General features: G+C 32.7%; 6 protein-coding genes across 12 annotated transcripts; 1 reads left to right on the forward strand and 5 right to left on the reverse strand.

Moving 5' to 3' along the window:
* Positions 1 to 565: 565 nt before the first annotated feature.
* Positions 566 to 1,972, reverse strand: LOC135832218 (uncharacterized). The gene is made up of 4 exons (XM_065345338.1): positions 1,809 to 1,972; positions 1,553 to 1,724; positions 1,006 to 1,160; positions 566 to 847 (listed from the first exon to the last, which is right to left on the reverse strand). Exons 1-4 carry the CDS (start codon positions 1,818 to 1,820, stop codon positions 644 to 646), a joined length of 543 nt encoding a protein of 180 aa, XP_065201410.1. The 5' UTR covers positions 1,821 to 1,972; the 3' UTR covers positions 566 to 643.
* Positions 1,973 to 2,108: 136 nt separating this feature from the next.
* Sep1 (Septin 1) lies at positions 2,109 to 4,651 on the reverse strand. Its single transcript, XM_065345333.1, has 9 exons — positions 4,365 to 4,651; positions 4,098 to 4,290; positions 3,900 to 4,023; positions 3,694 to 3,828; positions 3,506 to 3,623; positions 3,352 to 3,438; positions 3,109 to 3,269; positions 2,898 to 2,999; positions 2,109 to 2,819 (listed from the first exon to the last, which is right to left on the reverse strand). The coding sequence occupies exons 1-9, from the start codon at positions 4,386 to 4,388 to the stop codon at positions 2,672 to 2,674; spliced, it is 1,092 nt and encodes a 363-aa protein (XP_065201405.1). The 5' UTR covers positions 4,389 to 4,651; the 3' UTR covers positions 2,109 to 2,671.
* Positions 4,652 to 5,219: 568 nt separating this feature from the next.
* LOC135832207 (synaptic vesicle 2-related protein) lies at positions 5,220 to 8,531 on the forward strand. Of its 3 annotated transcripts, none has more exons than XM_065345324.1 (13): positions 5,228 to 5,508; positions 5,589 to 5,805; positions 5,876 to 6,060; positions 6,145 to 6,216; positions 6,298 to 6,422; positions 6,491 to 6,554; positions 6,694 to 6,819; positions 6,886 to 7,094; positions 7,172 to 7,356; positions 7,428 to 7,539; positions 7,625 to 7,709; positions 7,789 to 7,878; positions 7,954 to 8,531. In XM_065345324.1, exons 2-13 carry the CDS (start codon positions 5,628 to 5,630, stop codon positions 8,086 to 8,088), a joined length of 1,566 nt encoding a protein of 521 aa, XP_065201396.1. In that variant the 5' UTR covers positions 5,228 to 5,508; positions 5,589 to 5,627; the 3' UTR covers positions 8,089 to 8,531. The 3 variants fall into 3 exon arrangements, with proteins under 3 accessions (XP_065201398.1, XP_065201396.1, XP_065201397.1); XM_065345325.1 differs by having other exon boundaries at positions 5,230 to 5,508; positions 5,625 to 5,805; XM_065345326.1 differs by lacking the exon at positions 6,694 to 6,819 and having other exon boundaries at positions 5,220 to 5,508.
* A 291-nt stretch (positions 8,532 to 8,822) lies between these two features.
* Positions 8,823 to 10,247, reverse strand: LOC135832220 (telomerase RNA component interacting RNase-like). Its single transcript, XM_065345340.1, has 2 exons — positions 10,070 to 10,247; positions 8,823 to 9,813 (listed from the first exon to the last, which is right to left on the reverse strand). The coding sequence occupies exon 2, from the start codon at positions 9,795 to 9,797 to the stop codon at positions 9,342 to 9,344; it is 456 nt and encodes a 151-aa protein (XP_065201412.1). The 5' UTR covers positions 9,798 to 9,813; positions 10,070 to 10,247; the 3' UTR covers positions 8,823 to 9,341.
* Positions 10,248 to 11,386: 1,139 nt separating this feature from the next.
* On the reverse strand, positions 11,387 to 15,188 carry PICK1 (protein interacting with PRKCA 1). 3 transcript variants are annotated; one of them, XM_065345320.1, is made up of 9 exons: positions 14,958 to 15,188; positions 14,415 to 14,504; positions 13,931 to 14,042; positions 13,593 to 13,721; positions 13,222 to 13,495; positions 12,995 to 13,128; positions 12,713 to 12,906; positions 12,231 to 12,474; positions 11,387 to 12,124 (listed from the first exon to the last, which is right to left on the reverse strand). In XM_065345320.1, exons 1-9 carry the CDS (start codon positions 14,993 to 14,995, stop codon positions 11,762 to 11,764), a joined length of 1,578 nt encoding a protein of 525 aa, XP_065201392.1. In that variant the 5' UTR covers positions 14,996 to 15,188; the 3' UTR covers positions 11,387 to 11,761. The 3 variants fall into 3 exon arrangements, with proteins under 3 accessions (XP_065201392.1, XP_065201394.1, XP_065201395.1); XM_065345322.1 differs by lacking the exon at positions 14,415 to 14,504; XM_065345323.1 differs by lacking the exons at positions 14,415 to 14,504; positions 14,958 to 15,188 and adding an exon at positions 14,654 to 14,922.
* Positions 15,189 to 15,854: 666 nt separating this feature from the next.
* Positions 15,855 to 20,904, reverse strand: Rph (Rabphilin). Of its 3 annotated transcripts, none has more exons than XM_065345317.1 (18): positions 20,652 to 20,904; positions 19,917 to 20,093; positions 19,724 to 19,846; positions 19,295 to 19,408; positions 19,076 to 19,222; positions 18,879 to 19,008; positions 18,678 to 18,800; positions 18,497 to 18,590; positions 18,336 to 18,411; positions 18,132 to 18,262; positions 17,934 to 18,057; positions 17,610 to 17,835; positions 17,463 to 17,537; positions 17,264 to 17,387; positions 17,085 to 17,194; positions 16,846 to 17,012; positions 16,591 to 16,769; positions 15,855 to 16,507 (listed from the first exon to the last, which is right to left on the reverse strand). In XM_065345317.1, the coding sequence occupies exons 2-18, from the start codon at positions 19,997 to 19,999 to the stop codon at positions 16,383 to 16,385; spliced, it is 2,151 nt and encodes a 716-aa protein (XP_065201389.1). In that variant the 5' UTR covers positions 20,000 to 20,093; positions 20,652 to 20,904; the 3' UTR covers positions 15,855 to 16,382. The 3 variants fall into 3 exon arrangements, with proteins under 3 accessions (XP_065201389.1, XP_065201390.1, XP_065201388.1); XM_065345318.1 differs by lacking the exon at positions 20,652 to 20,904 and adding an exon at positions 20,378 to 20,635 and having other exon boundaries at positions 18,147 to 18,262; XM_065345316.1 differs by lacking the exon at positions 20,652 to 20,904 and adding an exon at positions 20,378 to 20,634.
* Positions 20,905 to 21,015: the final 111 nt, after the last annotated feature.

Here is a 21,015-nt window from a genome sequence, read left to right on the forward strand (position 1 = left end):
TCGTGCTTTTATGATTATGTGAAATTTCAACAGACAGTTCTTCCGTTTTCAGATAGTGAACTTGATAAGAAATAATCTGCCGGAATTATATTTTTACCCGTAGATAATAGAACTTGTTCATTTTTTAAAAAATTTTAAAACAAAAAAAAACTCAGATTCTCAAAATCAAAAATCCAAAACAATATTTTTTGTTACCTACCTATTTGGTAACAGTCTTTTTTTTAATAGATATTTTGATTTTGAGCAAATTTTAAATAGAATTTTTCGAAAAATTTTGTAGATAGGTAACTAAAAACTAAGAACAATTCCTGGAATTTTTTTAATTTTTCAACTCAAAATTTCAACTTGACTTGAGAAAAAAATTCAATTTTTTTGAAAAATATGATGTATTTAGGTACTTGAAAGAAAAGGAAAAGAGAAAAGAGAAAATATGACTGACAATAAATTGATTTGTGCGTAGGTAATATAGAAAAAAACTTACAACTAGGTAAGTACGTAAAATAAAATGTTAAAAAATAAATAGGTACCTACCAACTGCCTGGCAGTAAGTATGTACTCGAATAAATGCTCGATGAAAATTTATAATTAAATTACACGCACATAGTAGAATAGAAACGATACCCATATACTCAATAACGAAAAACTAGGCTGGATATTCGCCGTTTGGAGTTTCATTTTGCTTCTTATAAAGTTCCTGACGTTCCGCTTCAGCTCTTGCAGCTTCTAATTCAGCTGCAAGTTGGGCGTGTTGTTGAGCAATTTTTTCATATAATATGGCATGCTTACGTTTCGCTTCCGCAACAGATGGTGTTTCTTGTGGCTCGTATATTTGATTGTTTTTAGCGATCTGTTTATTTAAAACATGTTGTATACAACAATAAAACAACCAACTATACTCCGTACTCGGCCAATGGTTTACAAAATTCGATTATCTATTTTTGTGTGCTATAAAATAGGCATTTTATTTATGCCCGTTCTTTACAAATGCCGAAATTGATAACTCACTTTGTTAAATAATTTCAAATGACGAGATTTGGCAGCTGCTACGGCAGGCGTATCTTCGGCAGCAGGTATATTCAAAGTAGCGTGGAAACCTTCTTTATCGGCGGTATATTCCACGGTTCTGATTTCTTGCCTCGGATCCACATACGTGTATAAACCTTAAACAATTAATTATAGTAATTAAGCAGTTGACCTAGATAATAGATGCGAAATACGATACCCATTACGTATCAAGATTTTGGTGAATTGAAAAAATGCGAACTGTTTTACTTTCAGTTGAATAATCGTAATGCTACGTTAACGCAAAATTTTCGTAAGCATATTGTATAAGATTTAGGTACCTACCTAGACCTACCTACTTCACTTACCATCATCAGTATTTTCAATTTCATTCAAGTTTTAATCAAAATCCTATTCTAAATAACTTCGTGTAGTAGGTAGGTAAGTTTAAGTTGAAATCAAAAATTACCTACATGGGATTTCTCGTTATTGAAAATAAACACGATTATAAATTATTACGAGTACATATTATCGAGCGTGAATAGCCTACCTTTTACAATACCACTACCATCACCGTATTCTGCTCTGGTTCTATCTACATGGCCGGGATATCTTCCAGCAACGAAAGAGAAACTATACGGATGAGGTTCAGGCTCATAAGTTGTTCTTTCCTCCTCGTATTGTTGAGCCCATATCGCGCCAACAATCGTCAAAAATATTACCTACATGAAAACCAGGTTTTAAACACATTGCTAAATGCGTATTTCACTCATAGTACGGGCACATTTGAGAATAATCTTTATTACCTGGAAAAACATAACGAATTATTGAACACCGTATCAATATCAACGACGAACTTCACTAGTGAAAGTATTTCGAACCCAAGTCATATAAAGACCATGATGTGAGTATGTAGTGGGACATGGATCATTCCCCTCCAGCATTCTTTTGGATGTACAGATACTTCTACGTGGTTCTATGTACATTGAAGATAATGTCATGGTCAAAGCGTGCAAATAGTTATATAATATTGCTAAAAATAAGTTCGTTTCCGATGGAACTCTCCAACAGTTAGACATAGGAACCAGTAAACTTGAATAAATTAATTACTCATCCCGTAAAATTTATTCCAAAAATTTAAATCTACGTATAAAATAAATATTCACGTATATAAAAGAAAACAAGACCAAGTTTTCGTATAAAAATTTGATATCGATAAAATTAATCTTTTTAAAAAATTTGTTCGATTCGATACAAAATATACTTCACTGTTCGTAAGCTCATACTGACTTGATTCAATCATTATCAAAATGGTAAACTTACAAAAATATAAAAATAAAATGCAGCATTGATAATTATGCGAAAAAAAAGATAAATAGAAAAGAACGAAACAAAACAAACATAATGCCGCAAAGTAAATAATAGATATGAAAGTATCCAAGCGTTAAATTTCTTTGCTTAACGATAATTTTAAGTACAAACGAACGACCATTCGTCATCTACTAAAGCGATTAAATTACACGATTCAAAAAGAGAAATAAGTACGCCTATATGGAATTATGTTCGTAAAAAAAAAATAAAAAAATAAATATATCTATAAAAATGTAAAAAAATAAACTGGTAAAGAGTTTGAAAAATGGCAAGATCCTAGTATCTGTTTAAATTAAAATTAGGCTGCTTTCTGTTGTATTTGAGCCTGTATTTTCTCCAGCTCTGCTTGCATACGTTTCAGTTCAGCTTCTTTCTCTTTCAATATACGATCCTTCTCCGAAATAGATTCGGTAGTTCCGTTGGTTTTTTCATACTCCGGTAACGAACTGAAAATAATTAGACGAAAATCAGACCGATAATCAAATTATAATCAAGTTAACGCTGCAGCTGAGAGATGAACTCACGTTGTTCTCTTTGGTATAGGTGCACCTTTAGCCAGTCTTTCGGATCTATAATTTTCGTAATGTACCTCTTGAGTAACGTCTTGCATATCTTGCATATGAGTGCTGTAATTCATTACACAAATAACACAATATTAAATATACCAGGCCATACATAATTACATATAACAAACTTTCTATGCAAAACTTGAAGCCTAAACTGCGCCTAACTTACACTAGCATTGATCGTAACTTGATGAAATCGTTATGCTCCGGATTTTCAACTTCTACAACACCCCAGGGATAAACACGTCCGCGTACTTTTCTGTCTTTCACTTCGATCAAAGTATTAGCACCACAAACGGCAAACGGTACTGCTTCTTTCAGCTGACGTATCTACAGAATTTAGCGGAAACATTACGTCAACTACGAGTACTTCAATATACAAATAGCCAAGTGCAACAATAGCCGAGAGTACCTTTTCCTTGTAAACTTCATCTTCATCACTATCGCAGTCCGGTAAAGCATAAATTTTTATATTATTTTTTTCAATCTCCTCCATGACCTAATAAAACGATGTTAATTAATATTTTATTAAAGGTTCTCAAGATCCATAACTTTTCAGAACATACTTTCATTTTCAGTCTTAAAACTTCTTTCTTGGTTAAAGCATCGGACTTGGCGATGACAGGAACGATATTAACTTTATTATGAAGTTGTTTCATGAATTCTACGTCCAGAGGCTTCAGTCTGTGGAAGAATGATAGTAACTATTAAGATGAACGAATCATAAGATGATAATTCTTAATATTACACTTACCCATGGCCAAATGGTGAAATAAAATAGAAGCAGCAATGAACTCTGTTATCGGTAATATTCCTACGATTCAATCCGCTTTCATCTCTCAAGAACCTCTCAAATTGGTCATCGATGTATTGAATAATGGCACGAAAACTATTTCAAAATAACGATCATTTCTTCTAATTCGATACTGAAATATCGCAACAAGATTACATTTCTCATACCTATCGGAGTTGTCAATTCCATCGCCGTAGCCTGGGGTATCTACAACAGTCAATCTCAGCTTGACACCTTTTTCTTCAATTTCCACCGTAGATGCTTCAACTTTGACGGTTTTTTTGGTTTTTTCTGTAACACACAACTACAATTATACGCCTCTCCGTTTACTTCATGGACAATTGAAACAATTTAAAGATGAATACCGGCAGCGCTAGGAACAGTTCTTTCCGGATATATATCGGTATCGAATAAACTGTCAACGAGGGTAGACTTTCCCAAACCCGATTCGCCTACAACCATCAACGTAAATTCGAACCCTTTCTTGACTGATTTCCTGTGCACCTGATTCGGAAGATTGGCGAATCCCACGTATCCTGGTGTTTCCAAGCTGACAAACTGAAATCGTAGGAATGTTCTAAATTCATCTTGACACGTAGGTAATTAGTTTTACATGAAGGGTTTTTACTTACGCTTTTAACCGATTCAGAAGACATGGTGAACACAAAATGAAAACAATGTTCAAACGACTGAGATGAGTAATCAAACGACACTTGTGCGTTTACAAATTGGAATTACAAATTGCAGCGCACCTTTATATCACGCAATGACGAAATTGCATTACCACTTCATCGTACATTTAATTGGACTTTGATACAGATAAGAAATTATTGCTACAAAATATAATTTACAAATAATAATACCGAATGCGATTAGACACGATTTCTCGCGAAATGATTGAAGGCGGTGGCGGAAAACGAAACGAAGAACGAAACCACTAGTGATGGGCCGATTATTAATCGATTAATCGAATAATCGATTAATCGGCCTGAAAAATAATCGTTTGGCGATTATTTTTTCTTCTTCCGATTAATCGATTAATCGATTATTTTGAAAAAAATAATCGATCATGTTTTTATAGGGTATTTGGCGTAAATTTTATCACAATCTTGTGTTTTTTGGCGTTAAAATTGAAAAAGGATAATTTTCAAAACCGTGAAAACAGAAATATTGACCAATCCATCTTGTATTTTCATCATTTTCTCCAGAATAATCACATTTCTGTCATTCTCTGTTATTTCAACGGTCAATTAATTAACATTTTTACGTTTTTTTCAGCAATTTTGAACATTTTAATGTGATAAAAAAATAATCGAAAATCATCGATTTAATCGATTATTTTTTCACCGATTAATCGGAGTCGCGATTATTTTTTTGGCCGATTAATCGATTATCGATTATTTGAAATAATCGATTTTTGCCCAACACTAGAAACCACAGTTAACGGTATGATGACGACAGTCGTGAGATGATTATCGATAAGTCGAATATTCACATCGACGCTATAAGATCGATCATCGATGTGACTAAATGGTTTGTTGATCTCGATAAAAGTACGTGTTGCTTTTTTGCAAAAAAGTACGAGTATACCCTAGCTATGGTGTTTTCCAGTGTTTTTGGTGTTTAAATTTCAAGTAGTTCGTACATTTTTTATCCATTTTCTGAATAATGAAATGTGTAGACTTGAAGTAGAAACCACTTGAGCGGAGTTTTTCCTAATTAATCACATTTTTTCAAAATTCAAGACCACTTCAATTCACAACCAACTGATAAACGGTAGGTGATTATTGCTTTGAATCACTATGTCAATATAAAGTAGTGAATTAAATGATGGATTTGTCATTGAGTATTTGCAGGAGTAACTTGAAGCTGTGTTCTCTCTGCCTATCTAGAAAATGTCGCAAATTCTATCCGCAGCTAAAAGATCAGTATCGAAGAAGTCCGGCGTGAACTATGAAGATCTAGATGCAGTTCAAGATACTCGAAGAAATGAAGCTTTTTCAGAAGGGCCCGATTCCATTTCGCATATGGGACAAGAGTTAGAAATGAATTCGGTCTCCGTTGTCCCTGATGGTATAATAACATTACCGCTGATTTTACTGTATTTTTGCATATGACCTAGTGTGCTAATTTCATTTTGTAGATACGTTCACAGTATCTCAAGCCGTTAATGCATTCGGATTTGGGAAGTTTCAAGCAAAGCTTTCTTTATTTACTGGATTATGTTGGATGGCTGATAGTATGGAAATGACAATTTTGAGTATTTTATCCTTAGCTTTACATTGTGATTGGCATATATCTAGATATCAGCAAGCGCTAGCCACGACGGTAATAATTTTTCCAGTCTTGTACTTTTCGGCCAACTTGGTCTGAAATGATTTTTATTTATTCATTTAAAAAAAATTTTTTTAGGTTGTGTTTTTAGGTATGATGTTAAGCTCGACGTTTTGGGGATTTCTGAGTGATCGGTTCGGTCGCAAACAAGTATGAAAAATTACATATTTTCTGATGTTACCTATAGTATCACATGTTTGAAGGATATTCATGAATATGATGTGTTCCCAGGCTTTGTCTCTTTGCGCTGTATTATTATTTTACTATGGTTTACTGAGTTCCATTGCTCCAAATTATTTATGGGTCTTATTGTTACGAGGATTGGTTGGATTTGCAATTGGCTGCGTTCCGCAATCGTGAGTATTTCTGCGTTTGTTTGCGATTTATTGCCGTCTGTGTTTGATATGATTGTAATTTTTCCTAGAGTAACTTTGTACGCTGAGTTTTTACCTTCTAAGCAACGGGCTAAATGTGTTGTTCTGCTTGATGTAAGTTTTCGCTTGATTTTTTTTTTTAAAATTTTGATTGAGTTTGTTACGTACATGCAAATGCAGCTCAATTACGAATACATCTTGCTTTGTTTGAGTACCTATCACAAAGTGTTCATAATTTTTTTTAAAATTTTAGTGTTTCTGGGCTTTTGGCGCGTGTTTAGAAGTATTATTAGCTTTAGTGATCATGCCAACGTTGGGTTGGAGGTGGCTATTAGCTGCATCCACTGCGCCTTTATTTGCATTTGCTTGTATTTGTCCGGTACGTTTTTATATCTTTTGTTTTACGATTTATCGATATCTCGAAGTAATGAATGAAAATTTACAGTGGTTGCCGGAAAGTGCACGTTATCATGTTGCTAGTGGTCAACCTGACAAAGCTTTAGAGACATTGAAAAAAGTAGCCGCCGAAAATGGTAAACCGATGTTATTGGGGCGATTAGTTGTCGACGATACGGTCGTTACTGAACGAGGCTGTATCAAAGATTTACTCATTCCTCAACTCAGAGTGACTTCTATTTTATTATGGTTTATTTGGTACGTCAAATGAATTATTGGTGATGGGCTATGAATTATATTCGTACTATCAATTTTTAAACGTGTAAAAAATGCAGGACTGGTTGCGCATTTTGTTATTACGGAGTAGTTTTAATGACCACTGAATTATTCGAAGCATCTGAAACGTGTTCTAAAAATCAAGGTATATTTAAAGCTGTCGATACATGTTCCGCTGATTGCCGTAAATTGAACACGCAGGATTATATGGATCTGTTATGGACAACGTTGGCCGAATTTCCCGGTACGGAAACTTCATTATCATGCAATGTTGAAATCATCATTATATTAAATATTCAATTTTTCTTGTGTTAGGAATATTTGCTACGATTTTAGTCATCGAAAAATTTGGCCGTAAAAAAACGATGGCGTTGCAGTTTGTTATATTTGCAGCGTGTGTTTGTTTATTATTTATTTGCACGAAAAAGTAAGACATAATATAGCTCACAAAATCATATCAAAAATAATTCTAAGTGAACAATTTCTCTCATTTTTTTGTATTACGATTGCAGTCGAATTTTTCTAACGCTTGTTTTATTTATTGCTCGTGGCATAATCGCCGGCGTATTTCAAGCTGCATACGTCTACACTCCAGAAGTGAGTAATATTTTTTCATGTGCACAAGAGAAAGTAAATTGTAAAACATGAATCGTATTTAATGATTGATGTGTTACAGGTATATCCTACTCAGTTGAGAGCCATAGGTGTTGGTGCTTGCAGTACGATGGCAAGATTAGGAGCTATGATTACACCCTACATAGCACAGGTATGATTTTTCGATTTCAATTTTCAAATCTGTCCAATTTTCAAATGGATATATTTTGAAATTTCTAATCTGCAGGTATTGATGAAATCTTCCCTCGTGTTTGCGATGTCAATTTACAGTGCTGTAGCTCTGATGGCAGCTGTTTGTTGTATACTATTGCCAGTGGAAACTAAAGGTAAAGAAATGAAAGAAGGATTGTCAAAGAAATGAATCTTGTGATTTTTTTTTTAAATTAATAATTGTTGTGTTTTTGTACTTTTTTCGTTATACTTAACTTGACTTTCCTTTATCGCATTTTATAATTTGAGATAATTCAAATTTTAAACGAATCTTGAGTGCAATATATTTTGTAACGTGTAAGTAGTGAAAGTCAATTACTTCATGCAATTGTTCCTAAGTTAATCACTTGACCGCCGCTTGATCGGTACTACTCAGTTGTTGTACGTTAGTCTTAAAAATATTTTTATTTAATGACCATTTTTCTTTCAATATGTAAGTACTTAATAATCTGTTACGTTGTTTCAGCATTAATAATGTAATACCAAAGATCTTTATTTATTTAACAATTCTTTTTTGTAACTTAGCAGTATTTTCAATTTTAGATTTTTTTTATTCATTTTATTAAAAAATATATATATATTTTTTTTTGCATACATTTGTAAGTCACCTACTGATTTTATTTTGTAATGTATAGTGACGACATCTTGTTGGTAAAAGATCAGCTCTACATCTCTAAAACTCTTATGCCGTATTGTTTTGGCAAATTTTGTCAGTAATAATCGAAATAATTAGTCTGCGAAGTGTTTCAATTTCGGAATTATTTTAGGAGCCTTTTAACGGATACACCAAAACGTTTGTAGATTAGAGATTACAGTCAAATTCGTGGCTTCGGAATCAAGTCAAATGTCCATGATACGCAATTCGTGAAATTACATAAAACAAAATTGGAAAACCATCGCTTTATTTTATAAAATAATTAAATAAACCAAGAACTAGAAAACAGGAAAAAATTATTTACAAATGGGTAAAGTAACAAAATTTCTTGAGTTTTCAAAAATAAAATGAAAAATAATAACCACACAAACTACTGTCCACTTGAAATCGCAAATAAACGCAAATTAAGAAATATTTGCACAATAGAGAGGGATGAATTCACCAGTAATACTCCGCAATAGCACATGATTTGAATAAGCTAAAATTAAAATGAATACCTACTTATATAAAACAAAAGTTTCATAATAGCGATAGTAAGAAACATTGACTTAAAATTTTCATTTGGAAACATTTGATATGATGGGATAACATAACAGCATATATGTCGAAAAATACATATTATACATAAAAGCAGAAAAGGTTGTTCTTTATTGCAATAAAAACACTAACGTAAGTTGAAACGCCTTCAATTCTTGTACAGATAATTTACGAAAACGAGTATTACTTCTTCACTCAAAACATGATACTATTTATTTCACTAGAGATCGATTTTTAGCTTCACTATCGCAGTATGTTTCTTTATATTTTTTCACTTCTTCTAAATATTTAGCCCAAGCATCCGTGACTGGTGGTTTTTTCTCTTCTTCGTCATCTGCTTTGAGTTTTCTAACTTTGCCAACGGGCAAAGGTTTAATACACCTTCTTCTACCAACCATTGGAACTGGTTTAGGTTTCGTATCTTCTTTAGGTTGTATTTCTTTATCTGTAGTGTCCTTAGAGACGTTAGTAGATGGAGTTCGAGCAACAGATACTGCGATAGATGTGTTATCCGTAGACTGTGATGCTTTTTGCATTTTCTTAAACATTTCCAGAAAGCTGCCATCGTTGCGGAATACATTGGTGACTTTGTTATTTTCACTTCCTGTCACATCGTTGGAATCTTCAGATGATGAGGAAGGTGATCGACGACGACGACGAGAAGACATGGTTTACCGATAAGATCTGTAATTGAAACATTTTTTCAAAACATGAATTTCTTAGGTACATTTCGGTACGAATGCCGAATAGAACGTGCATTTCTGTCAGTTGAAAGAAAATCAGTATTCGTGAAAGTTGGGATGGAAATTTAATACACACTTCTTAAAACATTCTAAATTAGACAGCGGCGAATTCAAATGATGTAAGCAGGAGACATCATTTAAATTTCAGAACGCTGTAGTAAAAATCATTTTATTAAAGGGTAGGTGGGAAAATTTACCTTGATGAAAGATATCAGCTAATCAGATTCTATACAATAATCATTAGACAACAATTTTGAGCATTTATGAACAATTAAATCGGATACGCATGCCCACGATTTTTGATTAATTAAGTCGAAATAACTGCTTCAAAAAGTAATGAATTTTTCAACAACAAATTTGTTAGTTATCAAAATAAAATCCCATTCGCCAAATGATACGTCAGTGCAATAACATAAGGAAACTAAAACTTCTCTGAAGATACAGATGGTACCAAATGTGAAAAGAATTGCCTATTCCTATGCTTCAAGGCATTGCTTCAGAGTTTCATTTCGGACGTTTTTTTGTCTCAATAGTCAATTTATTGAATTTATTTTCACATTCTTCCGTCTGATGTGAGAAATACAATCACTGAAAAAATTAATTCATTTTATACGTTTTCAAAATGTGATTCCTTTTTTAAATACTTGTCTAAAATCATTTCGCAAACTTGAAAAATGAAAAATAGGATATACATTTTTTAGGTACCTACTTTTGAAAAAAGACAGCGGTATGGGTATACTCGTATCTACTACTCGTACTTCTCGTACTTACTTACCCATTAACGCTATACTCAGCATCCGCCATTGATGTTGTAACAACCCTTTCCATTCTTATCGATGAGAATTAATTAATGAAACGACCACTCATGAACTTATCGATGGCACGAATTTTTTGGAGCTCCCCCATTCACAGAAGTGAGGAGCTCATTGCAAAAGTAGCCCTTGTCACATGAACCTATGCAATCTCCAAAGCTCTCCCTTGAGCGTACCCAGTATCATGAATGTAAACTCTATAACGCAATTCCTCTCAGGGCTACTCAGGGTAGATCAACTTGACGGTCATTTCATCATTACAACACGATCTTCGCAGTTGGCAATAGGTGCAATCGAGTGAAACGGGTCTAAAAATTCATGTGACAAGGGCTACTTTTGCAATGAGCTCCTCAAGTGGTTTCAACTTTCAAGTTTGAACTATTGAGGGGCTAGGAAAGGAAAACAAAAATGCCGGGAAAAATTCAAAAAATAACTCAGCATTTTTTGAATTTATTTCATATTGATTTTGTCATGTTTCTAGAATTATTTCTCAAGATGATAGTGTTTCATTCTTGGAAATTTTTGAAAATTTATGCAGTATGAATTCAAATTTAAATCAGATCAAGTGGAAAGAATTCAAAAGTTTTGAAAAGTAGAACAACATTATATTTTTGATGCGAGAAATTGATTTTTACGCGGCCTCAACATTTCCAAATACTAGCCATAACTATACTTTTCGGGAAATCATCTTGATGAATAAAAATTCGAAAACTTCAAGTTTATTTCTAATATTTCATTCGATTCATTCGATAAAACTGGTAAAAAAAAACAATAATTTTTTAAAAATTCAAAAACTTTAACATTTCAGTTCAATAAATACATAGATAATTAGATATATAAAAACATGTGGAACGAATGATAGTTTTATAATTTTTGAATACACTTGCTCTCTTTTCAACTATTCTTTTTTTTCATTTTATTCTGCCTTCATTCGAAAATATTCCCGAATTCGGTGATTCTTTCTGAACCGAAGTAGGTACGTCCACCACAGGCTTAGAGTAGATATTGGCTCTTACAGTTTGCAATCAACAATTAGGCCATTTTTCAAAACACATTATGCACATTGAAATCAATTTCTTAAAAAAGTAAATCGGAGTTTGTTTCATTTGTATCGCTGATGACAGGCATCGTTGGAGCTGCACTCGAAGCTATTGGTTCTCCAGTTAATAAATCGTTGGTGATTGAAAAGGAATTCAAGTTCAAGATATCGGTATCGTCACCACCCAAAGTTAAGCTTTCAAAATTGCTCAAGACGTTTTCTGTTTTATTTTCGTTTTCATTCATTTCATTCATTTTCAAATTTTCTAGCTGCTCTAAGATGTCACCGCTGTTAGTGCCACCAAAATCGTTCGACATAGAAGTACCAGATGAATGGTGTGATTCGTTTAAATGATTTAAATTTGGTAAGTCATCATCGTCGTCATCATCTTCAAAATTATCCTGTAAAATTTACAAAATTTGTCAACTCATTTATTACTCATGACTGAGCAACTAGGTACCTATAGATAAATCTGTTCGTGTCATGGGACGGCGGACATCTACCTACCTGAGTAATATTATCATATTCTAAGGCAGATTTGGCCAGGTCAACTTCAATTGGAAAGAGTTTATTTTCATTCAAAATTTCTAAGATTTGCGTGTGATAATAAGCCAGGCTGGAAACGAATCTTTGCAGTTGCCAAACTACATCTTGAATGTGTTTATTGTCTAATAATTCCAATTTCACTAAAACGTCGGATCGTAAGTGCGCAAATCGATTTCTAGCATCTTGACGACAACGCAAAATTAATCTAGAAGCATTAATCAAAATTTAAAAGTAGGTACCGGATATGAATTTGTATACCTAAAGGAGAAAAAACTCATTTCCTTTAAACAAATTACCTATTCAAGTTTTAGTTATTTACCTATATTAATATTGCAAAATGTTAATGTTATTTACGTGAAATGTGAAAATATATAGTAAAAAATCCAAAGAGATCTCTGGAACCAATTTCATGAATATTGGTAAGTAGGTACCTATAGATCTACCTGTATTCATAATTTCCTGTATCAACACGATAGAGTATTTCTTGTAAACTGGCATATCCCAGTTCTTCGTCGTCCATTTCTTTTACTTTCAAGCAATAGGACAAGTATTCAAATTTGGCATCGGCGTATTTTTGAATTGTCAGCTTCGTATCAGGAATAGCTTTATTCAAATACGTACCCAAATCTGATAATACCTACGGTGAGAAAAAATTATTCACCTATCAACTTAAAAATTCCATTGATGTGGGCAAACAAACGTGAATATTTATGAAGGTAATTTACTGGCTTAATAGCTTTGATTGTTTGTATTCCGAGTTTTTCCATCTTTCTGTGATAATCACCGAATTGGCTGAATACTTCGCATGCTTGAGGATGTGGGTCCCTGACTCCAATATTAGCGAAACAATCTCCAAAAGCTGTACAGTAAAAATTAAAAATGTTAGACAACATCAAAAACAAGAACTCGTGTCGACTTGATTCTATTTGCTTTGATTTAAAAAAAAAACAACCTTTGTAAACTTTCAATATGGCGTAAAATGCTTTCATAACACGAGTAGCGTGTTCAACCAGGCCTCGGTATGTCGTTTCGATATTTTCCAATTCTTTCAGCTTTTGCACCAATGAATCGTTGCACAGAATAGCTCTGGACAAACCTAATGCGTCAGCAGTTTCTGTACTCATGTGTTCAACTAAACGATGTTTGACTTTTTTCAATATGATGTCTAATGATTTTCCTTGTTGAGGATCAGCATGTAGTTTATTATAACCTATATTCACTTCTTTCTAAATGTAAAAAGGAGCATGGTAAAATAGGAGACATTTTGCAAGATTTAAAATATGTAAAATACGTAATTTAAGTAGGCAAGTATGATTTTCTTACATCAGAATTTTGAATCAATTTGGCCACTTCAACTTTTGTTTTTCCTTTTACTGATTGTGCATTAATGCCTATTATTTCGTCGCCACTCTGCAATGTCCCATCCTTGGCAGTTGGCGAATTATCGAAAACCTAATTTTTTTAAATTTCGAAATTTTAAATCATAATTATTCATACCTATCTACTTATACTCATGTACTGTTGTATCTAACATCTTAATTACGATTAATAACAAAATGTTTTTTCTTTTTTTTTTGTTTTTGCTCTGTATAGTGACAAAACACATGATTAAATTTTTCTAAATACTTAACGAAAATATTCTCTATCAACATAATGGATACCTGGACGATGTATAAGCATGGACAATAAGGAGCTCCTCCTCCAATACTAATTCCGATTAAATTATTGTTGTCTTTCTTTATGGTAACATTTCCAGTTGTGACTTTCATGCCCCTAAAATTCATAGAACATAATAAATTTTGGTATCTTTATCAAGTAGGTTCCTATTACTTAAGATGTTGCAAAATAATAGGTAGGTGAATAAAAGAGACTTTGATTTGTACTTTACCTGCCTACTTTATTGTTGTAAATACATTAATTAGGTATTTTTCTTAATCAGAAGTAGATATTAAGTAGCAAAAATTATCAAGATGATAGGTGTAAGTATAGTAGGTGCATACCTACTTGAAACAATTTAATGTAATGAATAAATTTTTAACGTTTTTTTTAATCGCTTAAAACATGTAGGTATCTATGTACCCAAGTGCCTAACAATCTGTCAAGAACACTCGCCACCTTTAAATTACAGATATGTAATATACATACAACCTATCTTCAGTTCGCAATTCCGGATCATCAGTTGCTTGAGAAACATGCGAGTACTTAATGTTGGGGAAATCATCGTGCAAATAAAGCCTGGACATTGTTATTAAGAATGGAAAACGGAAAATAAAAATGCATGCATTAGGTGATATCTACACATAAAGCTTTGCAAAGAACAAATCTTCAAAATAATTAATACAATAACATAAGCAATTAAATCAATTAGAACACGACACGTTTACCATTGTGCTGCAATGAAAAGTTTAAACACACGTTAACTACTATATTATTTGGAGCTAGGGCAGCTGTTTATCTGTTCGAAAAAAAAGTGTGTTCTTCTAACCGTGAAAATCTACATACAGTATGTACTTAGGCTGTTAATGACAGCAAATCAGTTTATAAGCTCTAAGCTAAACTGTACTTGGGTAAAGTGGTACCTAGTTTATTTGCATTTCAATTGCGACTATAAAATTCTAAACGATACATATGCCTCTATTTTTTTTTTTTACAAAAATTATGAAGCGAGTCTTACGAATATAAACTTACAGTTTATCTTCCTCGAAATATTCATCTGACCAGTCCATTATTGAATAGTAACAAAACTACTTGATTTTAAACTTTTAATGCTCAATCTTTCACCGTTTAGCTATGGTCTGTATTACACAGAAGCGAGCCAGAAATAATAAAACGAAGCATTCAAACATATTAATTCCATCTGTTATCATCGTCACCATAAACGTTCTCGATACCTACACAAAAAGTAATCAATACTTCAACACTGCGTTGGTTCACGAGGTATAGTTTAGTCGATATATTCGGAAAACTCGCGAAGGAAAGTTAACATTCGGGTTTTCCTACATTCAAAATTCGAGCTTTTTTTTAATCAACATTTGCCTGTATAGTAATCATTTTATTGTTCTTATTCGTTTTCAGATCATTAATTGTCAGCGAATTCATTCCAGCTGCTAAAAATATTGAAAAGTTACCTATGTTTTTTTCTTTTCAAAACTTAACTGCTTATCTTCGACGGTAAAATTGCTGAACTATAATTTGTAATTTTTATCCATTACTTTTTAATTACAAAATGAATTTCAAAATGTTCAACGTTGAATTTGATTGCATATATAAATAGGTACGTTAACCACGGAGATGTGCTTCTAATAAAAAAAATTATTCATGAGTATTGACAAAACATAAGGGCGTTGGGTTTTAATTGTTTTCTACTTGTACCATGTAATTTAATATTACGAAACTCAAATACTGAAAGTTACTTATTAGTCATTTAGTCAATCTAAAGTCTCCCCAAAAACTAAATTTTTTACGTAAATGGGTTACGCAGCAATTAAATTGTTCATTTATTCATCGAATAACTACGTTTCCTTTCTTTTATTTTTATTCTGTCGAAGTCACGTAGTTTCAAAAGGAACGAGGTCACACAACAAGTTGAAAATTGGACAGATATTTATTGAAAGCTTTCAAAACAGAACAATGAATAGTAGGTAATTAACAATTTATCTGTATACACACAAACGAATAACGATACAAAAATTAAATGCTATTTTTCGTAGCAGAGATCTTATTCTTGGTTGGAATTGGCAATACGTTTAATTTAAAAAAAAAAAAAACATTAAATTTAAGGCATTTTAAAATTACAAGACTAGATATGCTTAATTCAACGTCGATATAGGAATGTCTCAAAAAAAGTATATAGTGGTAAGAAAACACCAATATTTAAAACATCAACAACAGAAAATGGTGAAACAATCAATAATTTTCAACATATATAAAATAATAAAAATACTGTTCAACAGGATACACATCAATTGAGTTTTTTAAAAAGCTAATAAAAAATATTTTGTTAAGAAATATAAAAGTAACTTGGTACAAAGAATTGAAAAATTAGAAAATTTGTTATAAAAATATTTGGCGATAAGTTTGATATAGTTTTCGACATAAACAAATAAAATATTTTTAATGACGTATAACTTCTTCGCTTAAATTATGAACGCCTTCGTGTTTATGATCAGGATATTTAATCATATCGATCCACTGCCTTAAACGTTCTCCTTTCGAATGGCATCCTAATTCCAGAGAACCTACGCATAAGTTATAGCATTGTTAAACGCAACATAAAATAGTGCTTCAAGAGAGATATGTAGCATTTAAAATTAAATATCACCTAAATAATCGTTACTTCTTCCGGGGTCTTTGTCCCAAACAGTGATGATAAGCGACTTTCTCGAGAGATCAGTTATTTTCGTATCGATAATAAATTCTTCGTTGTATACGGGATTCAAGTTTTTCCATTTAATACTAGTTTTGTATTTTGGCGAGGATCCTTCTGGAGACTTTAACCACCTGAGGAAATGAAAAAGCTAGAAAAAATGGCAGATATTCGAATACAAACTACTAAAATTGAAAAAATTATACGAACAACTTGACAAATGGGTCGGAATATCCGTTACTGTCCATAGGTATGAGATTAAAACACCGTACAACACCAACAATTAATGCTCGTTTTCTAGTCGAGTATAATAATGTCAAGGCAATCTGACCATTTGAGCCACATCCTTCTCCCCAAACTTCATCTTCCAAATCACCCTAATTTTTAACACATCCAATTCGTAAAAATTCTAATTTATATTTCATTATTTCTAAAATGTGAAACATTACCGGGATATGTTTTTCTAAATTAAGACATAAATCTCTAGTAACGCGAGGTTTCAACTTGTGTAGAGGAAATTTAGCTTCTCCTAAAAAATCATGACCGTATTTGTCGTCATCTAGAAACAGAAAGTTGATTAGAGAAACGCACGGGAAATTTTGGTTTCGGAATACATTAATAATCAAACCTAAAATAAGTATATGAAGAGACTGCGTTAAAATGTCATTATCAGTGATCCCGTAAAACGTCAAGGTTTCGTTGAATTCCGGATTCACAGTTTTATTTACTGTTCTCGTACGCAATCGATATGACTAAAAGATTCATCGAAAATAATTACTTTGAAAATACAAGAGAGATGGGCCGGATAATTCGAAATATGTACTTACTTTAGCCCCAACAGGTAATAAATTTAGTTTACAGAATGGATCCGAATGACCATTAATATCCATTGCTTTAAGTTTCTGTTAAAAAAAAATCAAGTGTGAAACTAATAAAAAAACAAGAACGTACTCATCAGGTGTTTTCAACTTTACCTTCGCACTGTGCAAAGAAATATGAAGGGAATTTGCATCAGGATCGTACTGAATGCTAAGTTCAATTGTGCCCATACTAGAATCTACTTTAGGAACCGAGTCGACCGATGAATCCTCTTCCGGATATTCTTCATTAGCATGATGACCTATTACGCCGCTCGATACGGAACTTTTATCAGATCCTGATAATTCACGATTATTAGATTCAAAACCAGACTCCGCATCACTGAAAAATGCTCGACATTATAAACATGATTATTTTTACTACAGCTGTTTAGAACGCGCCTCTTCCTCAAATTTTACGTAAGAACCAGAAGTAGGTACCAGTAATTCACAAAAATCTGAGGAACTGAACCACCCGATTCGGAACTTTGAGTACGACTAGAACCAGATTCAAAACTTTCTTCGCGAAGGTAAACGCGATCGTTGGGAAATTTATTTCTATTTCCTGTACAAAAAAATCACATAAAGATCGTGTCTCAGATGAAATATTCAAGCCCCAAGAAAGAAAATTAATATTACCGAAATTATGATTACTTTCTGAAATCGTAACTTTAGCCATTCTGGAACTCAGCGATGACGAACTGGCTGTACTGGGCGGAACATTCTTAGTACTCCCAGGAGATGTAGGAGAAACAGAACTGTTTGCCAGGCTGCCAAAAAATAAATTTGATTGAAAAAATAAAGCAGGTGAGTAACGGTTACATACCCAGATTATTTGCTCACTTGTATCTTGCCGGAGCTGATCGAGTCGTTCTGACATCATCTTCTGAACTACTTTCTTCTTCTTCTTTACCGGATTCTTTAGAAATGGACATTTTTTAAAAAAAAGTGATTTCAAAAAACAAATTGATGATCGTAAAATAACTGGTACATGGTATACTAACCCATTGTATTTGACCATAGAGGATCTCGTTCGCACATACGATAATTCATAGGGAACATATCGGTTTTCGGAGGTAACACATATTTCGGCATACTCTGAAAAAAAAAACAATTCAATCACATTTGGATCACTGCACCGTAAAATAAAACTTGAATAATATTTTAAAATGAATATATTTTTACTTTATAGAACCAGGCTCCAGATTTTTTCCACATTTCTCTCGTTTCGGCACATATTTTACATAACCAGATAGTTTCCCTCTGCTTGGCGCAGGTGGTTTCGATACCACATTTCGTGCAAACACACTGTTAACAATTTTAAAAACCGTTCATTTTAGTAATTAAAAAACAAGAAAATGTCGACATAGAATTTCAGTTTCGTACTTTTTTACAGTCATGACATATCATGCAAGCTGAGCCAAGAAATCCGAATTTGTCTCCGCAAAGTACGCATTGTTTCGTTCCAGTTCCTAGAGAATGTTTTTTCATGTTATCTAATCTTTCAACCAAACGCCTACGATGAAACAAAATTATTAGATCTTCGAATTCTGGGAAACTGATTAATGTTTCAACGCAAATACCCTATTCGTTCTTGTTCCTGCTTCTCCAATGCTTCTGCACGTTTTATCACAGATGATATGATCTCTTGTTCCGATTCGCTCAGTGGTTTTGGTTTGCAACCGTACTTCTCATATAATTCTGCTTTCACTGACCATCCGATACGTAGTCTGTAACCAATTAATCAATTTAGAAAATAAAACTCCTAATTAACTAAAATACAGTATTTCAACTAATATTACTTCGCTCTTAGCATCAATTGTCGATCATTAGGGCAAACCCAATTAATCAACGAATTATTGCTTCTATCGTCGGAAACACTTTTTGATCTACTGAACGTTTCTGGAATTGGACCCCTAAAATAAAATTTTATGCAAGAAATTCACGAATTATTAAAAAAATATTCAGCTTGATTTTAGTACTTTCTATACCTAAGCATTACTAAATCAACAATTTTAGGCGATTAGACTACTCCAACAATTGCCAAGCACCGCTACTTTTTCGAAAAAATTCATAAGTCAGAAGAAAAAAATATCAATTATGTCACAACATTAATTTCCAAGAACATAGGGGAAACGGATGAATTAATAAAAATTGCAAAAAAATCAAAAAATACTAAAGCTATACAATACAACTATTTATAATTAATGAAGGGAATGATTATAGCGCACTTTTTTGGTTTAGTAGGCTCAAATTCGTCCGCTTTTTTCGATTCTCTGTTACTAATTCTGGAGAAAAATCTTGCTCTGTAACTGGGTTTCTCTTTCTCCGGCGGTGGTTCGGTAACAGTCGGGCTAGAGAGAAAAATCAAATCAGTAGAAATTATCGCAATAAAAAAATTAAGTAATAAAATTGTTCTCTAACACATCTGGAACTATGAGCGGATAAAGCCCCTTTGGGCGACTTTTGACTGAATTGCTTTGCAGTTCGTTTTCTGTATTATTCATGATGGTAATGGTCGAGGTAAGAAGACAAGGGTTGAAAATGGTGTATCAATTCTTCATTTAATAAGCTGATATGAAAATTACTCCAGCGGGAAACCTGTAATCACCAGTATTATTACTATAATTATCAAAGACTTTGAAAATATTGTTACATTCCAAGAACTATTTCCTATCAAAGGTAACATATTTTACAAAGAACCTCGATCAATTGTGTAAAGATAATTATTCGGTTACGAATAAGGTACCAAGCAAATGATTCAATTCGTTTTTATTTCATTATTAAAAAATAATAATCTGATAAAACAATAAAAATGCATATTTTATCATATGAACCGAAGAATTTGGAGAAAATATAAAAACTTGTTGATATGGTTTGCTTACCGAACTCGGTGGTAATTATGGAAGCAACAGATCGATTTTCATGTTTCCGCAAAATTAGTGAAATTATGCAATATACGACGATAAGTAAGACAAAGACATGTTTCATTTGAATAGTATTCGTCGACAAAATAATTTAATTCCAACATTTTCAAATGACGACGACCAGATACGAATTCTACTTTTCATTACGTATTCTTATATCAACAATATATTTACACAAATTACGATTGTGATTGGTTGGTGATAAAATTTTAATAAGGACCACCTTACCCACCTCACTCGCTTTGGTCTTCCTTCTCATTTCATCATTTTATTTACACGATACATTTCTGTCTTTCAAATTTTTTCTCGCTTAAAAATTCAAACAATCGATACTGCCATGTAAATTTAAACTTCTTTTTTACGTAAGAAAGTTCAACACTATAATTTTGGTAACGCAACTTTCCACCTAAACTTGTCTTGTTTAAATTTTCATCAGTCATTATTTTCATTTCTGACGAAAATGTAAAATAAATTTTCCAGCTTCGAAGTTCAAACTATCAAAACTTTCGTCAAAGTTCACCCCACCACACCACCACTGCTTTAAATGTTTAGAATTTTCCGAATTTTCATTGGTCGGTGATAAGAAAATATCCTAT

This window comes from Planococcus citri, chromosome 1 (genome assembly GCF_950023065.1).
Source record: "Planococcus citri chromosome 1, ihPlaCitr1.1, whole genome shotgun sequence".
NCBI classification, from domain to species: Eukaryota; Metazoa; Arthropoda; class Insecta; order Hemiptera; family Pseudococcidae; genus Planococcus; species Planococcus citri.

Excerpts from the sequence above, each read along its gene's own strand:
- LOC135832218 (XM_065345338.1), bottom strand. Across the intron at positions 1,161-1,552 it reads TGGTAGTGGTATTGTAAAAG|GTTTATACACGTATGTGGAT; the intron begins GTAGGCTATTCA and ends TAATTGTTTAAG. Across the intron at positions 848-1,005 it reads ATTTGAAATTATTTAACAAA|ATCGCTAAAAACAATCAAAT; the intron begins GTGAGTTATCAA and ends TTAAATAAACAG.
- Sep1 (XM_065345333.1), bottom strand. The coding sequence starts at position 4,388 with ATGTCTTCTGAATCGGTTAAAAGC. Across the intron at positions 3,000-3,108 it reads AAGTTACGATCAATGCTAGT|CACTCATATGCAAGATATGC; the intron begins GTAAGTTAGGCG and ends AATGAATTACAG. Across the intron at positions 2,820-2,897 it reads CCTATACCAAAGAGAACAAC|TTCGTTACCGGAGTATGAAA; the intron begins GTGAGTTCATCT and ends AATTATTTTCAG.
- LOC135832207 (XM_065345324.1), top strand. The coding sequence starts at position 5,628 with ATGTCGCAAATTCTATCCGCAGCTAAAAGATCAGTATCGAAGAAGTCC. Across the intron at positions 6,423-6,490 it reads ATTGGCTGCGTTCCGCAATC|AGTAACTTTGTACGCTGAGT; the intron begins GTGAGTATTTCT and ends AATTTTTCCTAG. Across the intron at positions 7,357-7,427 it reads AACGTTGGCCGAATTTCCCG|GAATATTTGCTACGATTTTA; the intron begins GTACGGAAACTT and ends TTCTTGTGTTAG.
- LOC135832220 (XM_065345340.1), bottom strand. The coding sequence starts at position 9,797 with ATGTCTTCTCGTCGTCGTCGTCGATCACCTTCCTCATCATCTGAAGAT.
- PICK1 (XM_065345320.1), bottom strand. The coding sequence starts at position 14,995 with ATGGACTGGTCAGATGAATATTTCGAGGAAGATAAACT. Across the intron at positions 14,043-14,414 it reads TTGCGAACTGAAGATAGGTT|GGGCATGAAAGTCACAACTG; the intron begins GTATGTATATTA and ends TATGAATTTTAG. Across the intron at positions 12,907-12,994 it reads CAATCAAAGCTATTAAGCCA|GTATTATCAGATTTGGGTAC; the intron begins GTAAATTACCTT and ends TTCTCACCGTAG.
- Rph (XM_065345317.1), bottom strand. The coding sequence starts at position 19,999 with ATGAATAATACAGAAAACGAACTGCAAAGCAATTCAGTCAAAAGTCGC. Across the intron at positions 18,801-18,878 it reads TATGTCATGACTGTAAAAAA|TGTGTTTGCACGAAATGTGG; the intron begins GTACGAAACTGA and ends AATTGTTAACAG. Across the intron at positions 17,836-17,933 it reads CAGATTTTTGTGAATTACTG|TGATGCGGAGTCTGGTTTTG; the intron begins GTACCTACTTCT and ends AGCATTTTTCAG.